This window comes from Dendrobates tinctorius, unplaced genomic scaffold (assembly GCF_039654945.1).
Source record: "Dendrobates tinctorius isolate UK_male_01 unplaced genomic scaffold, ASM3965494v1 ptg000128l, whole genome shotgun sequence".
Taxonomy (NCBI): Eukaryota; Metazoa; Chordata; class Amphibia; order Anura; family Dendrobatidae; genus Dendrobates; species Dendrobates tinctorius.
Window position 1 is genome coordinate 5,577,578 of NW_027361796.1, and position 12,120 is coordinate 5,589,697.

The 12,120-nt window shown below is 40.6% G+C and overlaps 1 protein-coding gene across 1 annotated transcript in view; it reads left to right on the plus strand.

The window, feature by feature from the left end:
• JAK2 (Janus kinase 2) overlaps positions 1-12,120 on the plus strand; it is a 333,755-nt gene that overhangs the window by 203,216 nt on the left and 118,419 nt on the right. The window contains exons 4-6 of the mRNA XM_073542632.1: positions 135-252; positions 9,307-9,452; positions 10,167-10,488. Of these exons, the coding sequence (XP_073398733.1) occupies positions 135-252; positions 9,307-9,452; positions 10,167-10,488 (586 nt within the window). The remainder of the gene's footprint in view (positions 1-134; positions 253-9,306; positions 9,453-10,166; positions 10,489-12,120) is intronic.

A 12,120-nucleotide genomic window follows, 5' to 3' on the forward strand; every position in this document is an offset into this window, starting at 1 on the left:
ATGACCACAACATTTTTGTTAGATAATCAAAAACACAAGTTTTCAACTGCTTTTAAAGAGATTCAAAATGAATGTGTATAAATGAATTATTTGCTTAACCATTGCTTTGACCATGTACCTATTTTTTCATTCAGGTTTTATTTTCCACACTGGTATAGTAATGGGAGCAGCAGAGCTTTTCGTTATGGAGTTGCAAGGGGATCTGAAAGTCCAATTCTTGATGACTTTGTCATGTCGTATTTGTTTGCTCAGGTAAGAATCTTAGCTTTTTGCAGCAATTGAGCATCTGTACTAATTCTTCTTTTGTTATTTCTTGCTTTAGACCTCTTTGCCTTATTTGCAGCTGAAGCAATTTTGTTATCAGTTTTGGGCAAGCATCCTCTTTAATACACACAGCTAGACTAGTGTCATGGACTGGAAGGCGCATTGGCTAATAATAGCCCTCGGATAGGTTGACAGATGGTGTTTTCTGCTTTTAGGGATCATTGTTATCTCCTGTCCTTGTTACTTGCATGTGAAGGCTAATGAAACTGAGACCATTCTATATACAGATGTATCCACCCATTTCTTTTCATGTATATCATTTAGGACTCCAGTATCTCACAATGCAAATTCTATACATTATCATGACAAGCTATCAATTCACATCTTAGCCATTGGGTGCCAACATATAGGAACATACATTGTAAACAGAGCCCAACAAAGTTTTTTGGAATTGTGTATTTTGTTTTCAAAGCTTGTCATTTTGCCCCACTCATCTAAGCATGTGTAGAGGAAAGATGGGGAAGAACACACCTGTACATAAATAGTCTCTGGGACGGTTTTTGTGCATCTGCTCTTTCTAATATATTGTCATCTACCCGGAACAAGTTGCGTATCTCGCACTCATTACTTGCGCTACATTTACACATCAATGTGAGAGGTCTGTGTGCTGTCTGATTTCTAATGGACTGCAAACTGACCCATAGAGTTGGATGCATGTATTCACATGTCGTCAAATGTCGAATCCGATTGTCAAATATCTGTGAGCAGGTCCTATTGTGATCTGCACTTGAGGCTCAGACTCAGCCGTACAAGTTATTGGGGATCAGTGAAACATAGATGTCAATCTGAATGCTTTATATTTGCTTCCGTGTCGCACAGAACAGACAGGTCGATGCATTTGTAGTGTATTGACACCCCCCAATGCACTCTCTCGGCTAATTTGCATGTGATTTTTCAGCAATGGCACATCAGATTATTACAAAATGGGTATCAAGTTTTTATTGATTTTCTATAACCTACACAGCCACACCAATAGTTTAACTCCTTAATCCTTAGGTGTTGTCCAGTTTTAATTTACAAATCTGCAGTCACTTTATATGAGTGCAGACTTGTGAACCCTCACATCGCGCCCACTGTGCGGTGTGAGGATTCTCTGGTGTCGGCGGCAGTGGGCATGAGACGGCAAATATGTGATTTGCATACATGTATTAACGTGCCAAATAGATAGGCGCAGTTTTGCTCAATGCAAGTGTATTGATCAAGCCCAGATGCAGTCTAGTCAGAATGTGGCTGCATGCATTCACATGACCGCCACCCCTGGCACTAGAGTGTGCTCACAACGCACAATGCGTGCGATTTGAGGATTCACAAGTCTGCAGTCACATAGCATAGTGTTACTGCAGACTTGTAGCTTTAGATCGGACAACCCCTTTAACTTTACTGCATTGTTTGGCTCCCCGTGTGTGAAGAAGGCTCAAGTGCTGAGCTCTCTCCACAGTCAGTAGACACTGCCTAAATAACATAAGTGATATCTTCATCTGTCAGCAGTGACCAGAGAGAGAGAAGCTCTGCTCTCTTCTCTTCTTGTCAGTCTCTCACAGCAGCATTAAATGGAGCGGTTGTCAGTGATTGCACACACCAGCTCCCATCAGCCCACCTCACAATAATCACAAGGAACCTATGGGTTACCCTTACTACAACATTGCAGTATATAGTATAAGCACTTGGACAACCACAGGTTCAAATCCACTAAGGAGCCTAAAAAAGTTTTTTCAAAAATGTCCTTTCATCAGGATGTTAGCAGTATGAAACAACCGAACCATTGAACCATTGCTCATGTTTCCAGTTAAACTTCTGAAAAGCGTTTTACATGTATGGCAGTTTGAATTATTGGATCTCTTTTGTAAAAAGGGATTCTGTTTTGGCAAATTTTAATAGTGTATTGAAATACATTAACCCCTTAGTGATCAAGCCGATTTTGACCTTAATGACCGGGCCGATTTTTACAATTCTGACCACTGTCACTTTGAGGTTATAGCTCTGGAACGCTTCAACGGATTCCACTAATTTTGAGATTGTTTTTTTGTAACATATTGTATGTCATGTTAGTGGAAAAATGTCTTCGATATGACTTGCGTTTATTTATGAAAAAAATGGAAATAGGGCAAAAATTTGTAAAATTTTACAATTTTCAAACTTTTTTTTAAATTTTTTTTGTCTCACGTCGACTTCAGCACAATTTTGGAATCATAATTTTTTTTTTGTAAGGACGTTATAAGGGTTAAAAGTTGACCAGCGATTTCTCATTTTTCCAACAAAATTTACAAAACCATTTTTTTTGGGACCACCTCACAATTGAAATCACTTTGAGGGGTCAATATGGCAGAAAATACCCAAAAGTGACACCATTCTAAAAACTGCACCCCTCAACCACATTCAAGAAGTTTATTAACCCTTCAGGGGATTCACGAGAACTAAAGCAATGTGGAAGGAAAAAATGAATTTTGCACAAAAAATTTACTTTGGACCCAAATTTTTTTTTTATTTTCACAAGGGTATCAGGAGAAAATGGACCAGAAAATGTGTTTTTCGATTTCTCCTGAGTATGGCGATACCCCGTATGTGGGGGAAAGCCACTGTTTGGGCGCATGGCAGGGCTCGGAAGGGAGGGAGCACTGTTAGACTTTTTGAATGCAAAATTGGCTGGTATCAATGGCGGGGTGCGATGTCGCATTTAGAGACCCGCTGATGTACCTAAACAGTGGAAACCCCCCAATTCTAATTCCAACCCTAACACAGCCCTAACCCTAGTCCCAACCGTAACCCCAACCCCAACACCGTAACCCCAACAGCACAAGCCTAACCCTAGTCCCAACCCTAACCCAAAACTGCAAAGAATGGAAAAAATACATTTTTTAAAAATTATTTTTACCTAACTAAGGGAGTGACAAAGGGGGGGTTAATTTACTTTTTTGTATTTTGATCACTGTGATAGACCCCATCACAGTGATCAAAATGAACCAATAGGAAAAATCTGTTGTTGCCGGGTACCGGCTTGCAGATCTCTGCAGGCGCGCACTGCACATGTGCCTGCCATTTTCTTCTGGGAAGATGACTTGGGGGGACGGAGCCGGAGGGTCCGGGGATAGCGGAGGTACCGAAGGTGGCTCAGGGGACCCCATTTTTCTCCCCTTTTATTCTAGATCATATCATAGGAGAGAAACTAATTGAAAATCTGACCTTTTTTTTGTGCCATCGCCGTTATCTATTTATATAATTGCCTTATAATGTTTTCATTTCCTGTTCTGTCCTGTCTTGGGGGAGCGTTTGATAAGAGGGAGACCGATTAGAAGAGAGTTACAATAGTCCAGACGAGAATGAATAAGAGAAACAGTAAGAGTTTTTGTGGAGTCAAAAATAAGAAAAGGTCGAATTCTAGAAATGTTTTTGAGGTGCAGCTAACAAGAGCGAGCCAGTGATCGTATGTGGGGGGGCAAAGGAAAGCTCGGAGTCAAGTATGACCCCAAGACAGCGGGCATGTTGCTGGGGTCATACACACACACACTCACATTCACACACTCACACACACACACTCACGCAGCCTGTTGCGCGGTACCACCAGCAGAAGGCCGTTGCACTGCGCCTGCTCAAATTCCGCACAGGGGCAGTGAATCATTCGGCTGATCCTCGCGGCAGATGCGTGACGTGTCTACAGGCAGAGGAAGCCGGTCACATTAAAGGGATTTTCCCACAAACGAAAGTTCATTTTAAAAATTGTCTGTGTCTGACCGTGTACGAAGCATACCACATCTCCTGCGCAGGGGAGGAACCAAAAGACAATACTGACATTACAGCAGGAGATCACAGAGGATTAATTTTGTGAGGTAAAATATTTCACTTACTGTTTTTAAACAATATTTTACCTCACAAAATGTATCCTCTGAGATCTCCTGCTGTAATGTCAGTATTGTCTTTTGCTTCCTCCCCTGCCCAGAAGCTGTGGTATGTTCTGTCAGACACAGACAATTTTTAAAATGAACTTTAGTTTGTGGGAAACCCCCTTTAAATAGAAATTTCTCCTGACATGCTGTGCACTGACTGTTTAGTGATGGTGTGCACAAGTCAAACAAGAGATGACATGAAAGGAGAAGACAGCAGATGGGGGAGAGAGAAAGCACACAGGGGTGAGACAGAGCACAGGGGGGAGACAGCTCAAACAGGACAGCACAGGAAGGAGAGAGACTGCAGACAAGGGGGATAGCACCTGGGATAGACAGGTCAAAGAAGAGAGCACAGATGGGAGAAGTCAGCACATGGGGAAATAGAGAGTGGATAGGTGGATGAGCACATGGGGGGGAGAGATTCTCAGCGCTGCAAAGCCTGCCCCCATCGTGACATTACTGCCCTCCCGATGTGATAGCTAGTTCGGTGAATAACGGCGATCACAAGACTGGGGACGGTAATAACCGAGCTGAATCATGTTCTCTGGGGTCTCGGCTACCCCTGGTAGCCAAGACCCTCGAGATTTTCCAACGCTGGGTGGCGCTATACACTTATTTCTCAGCACTGTTGAAAAGCAGTGCTGAGGGGGCCCTTAACTGCCGCCGTTAAAAGGCGTATCAGCAGTCGTTAAGGGGTTAAACAAAAAGACTGAGCTGTCACCATACAAGCAAAATAAATTAAAAATAAATAAATAAGATGCATAGTACATGACATAAACTGTTGAAAGTTCCCCTAAAGAAGTTGTCGACTATTCGGACAACTGCTTCCCATGCCCCTCGCTAATAAAGCTTATACTCCCCTGCCGTGTCGATGGCGTTCCTGCGGTGTCGGCAGTCGCGGTCACGGGCTCCTTTGCTGTTGTTGAGACACCGACGCCCAATTGCCCAACTAGGGAAGGATAGTTGGGAATGGCCAATTGCAGTAACTCACTGGGGGAGGTTATATGAAGTTACTAAGGATGCCGTGTAGCAAATCGGGGGCCTTCCTTGAAGGAAGCTGGATCCTTTTTTTTTTTTTCTTTTTTAATTAACATTGAAGTCTGGTTAATGGATTCATTAATTAGCTATCGGTTTGTCTCACTTCTGAAAAAGGATACACTATTTGCTTACTGTATCAGTTTCAAATGAATGATTCCTTTAAAGTTCACATGTCCAGTAATAGTTAAATGTTTATTTTTCCAGCTCTAATAAGCAAAAAACAGATCCTTTTCAAATGGGAGAAAAAATGGTTGGCTACCTAACAGATCCGTTTTCCATAATGTTAAAAAAAAAAAAAAAAGAAGATCCACTGAAGTCCGTTTTTTCAGGAAAACAAGAAAGTTGTCTGATTGCTGCTGGATTCTAACGGCTGATAGCTGGGCATGTGAACCTAAACTTAGTGATAATCACATTTCTGGCCATATACATTTCTGGTCATTGGGTGGAATTCCTTTGACCCCTTCACGGCCTTGCAATTTTCTGTTTTTTGCGTTTTTCTTTGTCGCAATTTTCGAACACCCATAGCTCCTCTATTTTTCGGGATCTGGGGCTGGTTGAGGGCTTATTTTTTTGCGCCTGAGCTGACGTTTTTGTTGATACCATGTTGTGGTAGATACGATGTTTTGATCACCTGTTATTGCATTTTATTGCGATATTGCAGCGCCGGCGACAAAAAAAGTAGTTCTGGTGTTTCTTTTTTTACCGATTGGATTAATTTAGTTTATATTTTGATAGATCAGACGTTTATACCAAATATTTTTATTTTATTTATTTTGAATGGATCAAATGGAGGGGGGAGTTGAACTTTAATTTTTTAAATATTTTTTTAAAACATTTTTTTCTACTTTGTACTTGCATCAATAGTCCCTTTAAGAGACTGGAAGCTACAATCATCAGATCACTTGTGCTACACATAGCAGGGCTTCAGCTGGCCGTCTGAATGTGGCCGGCGTTCATAGGAGGTCTGCAATGACGAGCACGGACGTGTTCTGTAGTGTAGATGGAGTAGAGTAGTACAAGTAGATCGAGCACCTCGACAAGTGAGTATTTCCGGCCGCCGACACTGATAACAGCTGATCGGTCAGAGGATTGTCAGACCAAATATTGATTTGATTTGATTTCCATTTTGTTAATTTACTTTGCATTTTCTTAATTTGATCAAATAAGCTATTAGCAGGTACATTTAAGGTTTTCTTAGTTTGCATCATTTTGGCACACCTAAAATGTATGCCGAGTGCTGTGTATATATGTATAAAGTATGTAGCTTTCTCATACTTGGGAGCACATTTTGTTGTAATCTTATAATCTTATGATTATATGTATTTTAGGATAGATTTCACATGGTACAGCTGTTATAGCAGCCCTCCTCCTCTCATCAAAGTTTGTATCCTCTTGATATATTGCAATCATATTATATAGCAGTGTACTTACAATTGCTCATTTTACCTTTCTACCCAGCCAATTCTTCTCTTTTCTCTGCTCTATGTAGAAACAGGAAGTCTCTTGTCTCTGCAGAAATCATTCCCCTCTTCATGTCCTGTACCTGTAACTTTCTACCCCCCTGTCCTACACTCGGAAGCTGCTTTATTAGTATCCTAGTCTGGGAACCTCTACTGGTAGTGTAATGTTAGGAGTGAATTTGTATGTCTGTCTCCCTTCTGGGATGTTTGCCCATAGGTACTGGCAGTGTCACCTTGGAAAGATTCCTGCATCATACTAGTTAGCCATTAAAAGGTATCAACTACTGAGGACTCTCAATCCTGAATATTTTGCATCATACTAGTGTTGTAATCCAAAACAGTAAATATGTGACTTGGATACATTGTTTATATTTAGTTTGTTTGCAGGGATTGTAAGGAAGTGCATTACTGCATATATGATTTCAAAGAACATTTAGTGAATTTTATTTTTATCTGATGTGTATAATAAAGCTGATGATTCATGTACATTAAGATGAAGTAAAGTGATGGTATGGAATTACAAATTTTTCTAATTTTATTTTTTGATAGGTGATACCAAATGTTTTTTTTTTTTTTTTAATTTCTTTGTTTAGGGTAAGAATTACATTTTATGTCTTTATAATTATTTTTTCCCTTATGGGAACCTCAGTATATAGTATAAATGGTGCAGAAGTTCAACTGGCCCTCGGTTGCCATAGTAACCCATCGGTACCCCACGATCGCATCATGAACGGTCCAAGTGATTAACTGCATCGATCGGAGCTTCGCTCTCGCTGCTCCTGGCTATGATACTGATAAACGTATATTAAAAAGAAACCTATTTTAATTTTTTTAGCGTTTTTTTTTTTTTTTTTTTTGAAAAATTAGTAAAACATATAAAAGGTTTCGTATTTCTGTAATTTCACTGACATGCTGAATAAAGTGAACATCAAATTTTTGTCACAGCATGAACCGCCAAAAATTAAAAACCCCAAATTTTGTTTAGTTAGTGCACAGATTACTAAAGAATTATTTATACACTGTAATATATTGCTTTGCTGTATATAGTCGTGGCCAATAGTTTTGAGATTTCAGTTTTTATAGGGTGAATTTGCATCGACTCTAGATTGTTGTGAAGAATGATCAGATGAATTGCAAAGACATGAAAATTAAGTTGCGGTAATCACAAAACCCCATTCAGAAAGAGTGCTTCTGGTTCTGTGTAAAAAAAAAAAAAAAAAGTCTTCAGGGCACCCAAGAAAATCCAGCAAGTACCAAGACCGTATTCGCCAAGGGGTTGGTTCAACATCAGTGCAGAGCTTGCACAGGAACGGCAGCAGACAGGTGTCAGTGAATCTGCATGCACAGTGAGGCAAGGTCTTCTGGAGGCTAGCCTGGGTTCAAGAAGGGCATTCGCCTTGAAATACAAGGACAGATTGATATTCTGCAGTAAGTGCAGGGATGTTCTGCAGAGGACTGTGGTAAAGTTATTTTCTCTGATGAAGCGCCCTTCAGGCTGTTTGGGGAATCTGAAAGAATGATTGTACAAAAAAGAAAATGTGTCCACTGCCTTGACATGCAAACAGTACTGTGGCATGCTAACAGTAAAGCATCCTGAGACCATTCCTGTATGCCTAAGAACACTGCCATGAATAAAGAATGCTATCTAGACATCAATCAAGAGCACCTACCAACAATCCAGGAGTAATTTGATGACGTCAATGCATTTTCCAGCATGGTAGAGCACCGTGACGCAAGGAAAGTGATAACTAACAAAATATTGGAAGTTTGGGTCCCCGACCAGAAATACCCCAGAACTCTCAATATCATTTGAGAACTTGTGGTCAATCCTCGTAAACAAACAAAACCGGAGAAATTGTGATGAATGCTAAGGACTGTTTAGGTTAGAATGGGTTTGCATCAGTCAAGATTTGGCCCGGAAGCTGATATTCTTCATGCCTGGGCAAATTGCAGACGTCTTAAAAAATAAGGGACAAATCTGTAAATATCGAGCCTTTCTAACAGACAGCCCATTGTTTTTTTGTTTGTTTTTGGCACGTCGTATGTTCTTCATTGTCCGAAAGGCGGGGTTACAGAAAAGCAAAACATTTAGGCTGGTTTCACATGTCTGACCACTTATGGATCTCCTTACCTGAACACTATAGCCTCAACAGCATGTACAAGGTGAGAATTAGGAGTGCAGACCATGAATGTTGGACATGTGAAACTGGCCTTACTTACAGATTTCCAGACAGTATACAGCTCAGCATTGAGCAGGTGAACTTCTTGGCTCGCTCTCCCTGCTCAAACACATCGCCGCTGTGGGTTATCGTTAAATTAGTGACAAAATGTATAATTGGGGAGAAAGGATGAACCTGATGGACCTAGGGTTTTCTTTCAACATATGTAACTATGAAACCGTTACATCCAATCAGTGGCCGGAAGAGCAAGCGAGGGAGTTTAGTGGGGATTTTGTAGTGGAGTATATGTGTTTTCTTTATATTCAGGCGACTTTGTGCCCATTTTTTTGTATAATACAATAAAGTTTCCAATCTCTGATTACTTCAGTTTAGATTCCATAGAAAAATGCTATAATTCTGCTTTTTTTTTTTCCAATTATAAAGTGGCGAGATGATTTTCTGAATGGCTGGATGACAGTACCCATAACACATGAAACACAGGAGGAATGCCTCGGTATGGCTGTCCTTGACATGATGCGTATGGCCAGTGAAAAAGAGGAAAGCCCAATTGCAATATACAATGCTCACAGGTATTGCAGAAGACACATTTTATCTTGTGGTCTATAATGTAACATACATTAAAAACTAACAATCTCTGAATAGTGATAAAAGGCCAATAGCGTTATCTACTGTGGTCTGCACCTTTTACTTAGAGGAGTTCTTAAAAAGATAAAATTGCAAAGGGCTTGGAAAAACAATTTAGGTCCTATTTTTACATTTGCATTCTTCTCATTCCCTAGGTTACTAGCCATCTGCAGTCAACCAGCGGTGGCTTGTCACCTAGTCAAAGAGCTCAGTGGTTACAAGCTCTTTAATGTAGCGCTTGTAAGCGCTGCTCTGAAGCTTCAGTACTCTTGTGCTCCATGATCCACAAATGACACAGAGGCAAAGCTGCCTCTGCAAGTAAGAGTGCAAGAGCGGTCAGTTTGGGTCAGCAGCAGCAGAACACTGCTGCTTGTCTGAACTGTGAGTCATTCAGGAGCACACTGCTTCCCTTTTTACACCTGTAAAGCCAACTTGAGACAGCCCATTGAAGCATTTGTTCTTTGCACTTTTTGGTCACTTGAGTCATACCGCTATTCGTGTCAATGTAGTAGATTTATCAAACTTTGTAGATGTTTTTAATTAAATTACCATTTGATTAAAAAAAAATTGTATTTGGTTGAATGGGACTTTAAAATCACGTATTCACAAGATCTCTCCGATTCTTTATTGTAAATTAATGCTCTCTTATTTTTGTGCAGCTATAAGTCATTTCTACCGAAGTGTATTCGTGCCAAAATCCAAGACTATCATATTCTGACCCGCAAGAGAATCAGATACAGATTCCGAAGTTTCATTCAACAATTTAGCCAATGCAAAGCTACTGCCAGGGACTTAAAACTGAAATATCTCATAAACCTGGAAAACTTGCAGTCAGCGTTTTACTCCGAACAATTTGAAGTAAAGGAAGCTTGCCGAGATCCTTCAGGAGGAGAGATTTTTGCAACTATTGTGGTCACTGCAAATGAAGGTATTCGCTTTTCAAGAGGCAGATCTCGAGACAAAGATCCATTTGATGAACAGGTAATGATTAATCCATCTGATTTTGGGTGCATGTGTCTGGAACCAAAGAACGGTGGTAAGCCCAGCTAAAAGAAGGAAAAACATATCTTTAGGGCGTGTTCACACTATGGAATCACTATGTGGTTTTGGTGCAATTTTCCATAATGAAGGTAAAAATGCAAGTTTATTTTTCCCTGATAATATCGTAATATTTTTGAAACTTGTGAACATATTCTTAAATTATTATTATTTATTTTTATGGCGCCATTTATTCCATGGAGCTTTACATGGAGGAGGGGTATACATAATACATACAAGTACAGTAATCTTATATGGAATCTAATGATCAATTGATGATCAACCCTCCTCCAAACCGCTTATATTGCCCTTTGAAAGATAAGCCAATCAATACCTTTTATTTGTGTTTTAATTCATATGCAAATGAGCCTGCAATGCTCTGGACAAGATCAGAAAAATGAGTAATAATCTTGTAATTTTCACACTTGCCACTGGAGCTTGTTTAGAGCCAATACTTCCTGTTCTTCCAGGCAGAGTAGTCAGGAAGTCTCCTTATCCACAGAGACAGCATTACAATGGCATGTGATACCTCTATACACAGCTGACAACACAGGATCCACCTATTACAATCGGTGATGTCACAACGGGCCTGCTCCCCCTCTCTTCACAATGACCTGTGCACCTGCTCATTAGATTCTTCAATACAAAAGATAAGGTCTGGGTCTGACCATTCTGGCTAATGTAACTGGAAGCTAGAGTCTTTAATAAAAAAAAAAAAAAAAAGGTTCAGTAGTCTGTGTGAAAATTGCAAGAATTTTTTTTTTCTCTTTTTTAATACAGATTGTGATAACGGGGGGGTGAACATTGTCACAAAAAAAAAGTAAAGTGAACCTGACAGCTGATACATGCTGCCCAATCCACAGGCAACATGTATCAGACATTGGCTGTATGATTTCAGCCAGGTATGTTTGACTCTCAAAGGCTGTAGCGTTTCAGAGAAAAGCACAGCAGCCACCGGTGACCGAGCCGCACGGTTGACTAATGAGGCAGGCTTGTTCCCGGCGGCTTCTCCCCGCCCGCTATCCTGGATTGAGAAGTCTCTGCTTTCATGCACGAATAGGTTAACGCTCAGGTAATGCTTTTGATCTTTAGCTATGGAATTAATCTACAGATTAATATCAGTTTGAAGGTGCTCGGTCACTGCACTGAAAGTGCGGCTACCAAGAGAAAATGAATTGGACTATTCAGGGGAGACGCTGACTTTCAGTCATACTGTACAGGCGTGCTGGCGCAGCTATAGACAATGCTTACAGCACTGTGATTAGTGGCTGTTGACAACCGGCTCTGCGCTGCTTCATGTTGGTGAGCGTGCCTGGGGGGTGCTCACCGCTACTAATCACAATGCTGTGAGCGGTGACTGTTGCTGTGCCAGAACACCTGTATGACTGAAAGCTGGCGGCTCCTGAGAGAAATAAAGTTCATTTTCTCCTATGTGCCGCACTTTCAGTGCCGCAGCCGGGCACCTTCATTAGGCTATTAATTTGCAGATTAACCCTATACCTGCTGATTAATAGCGTTATTCAAGTTGACCAGTTCACTTTAACCTTAAATAATATGTTTTCTTTGTAAGTCCTT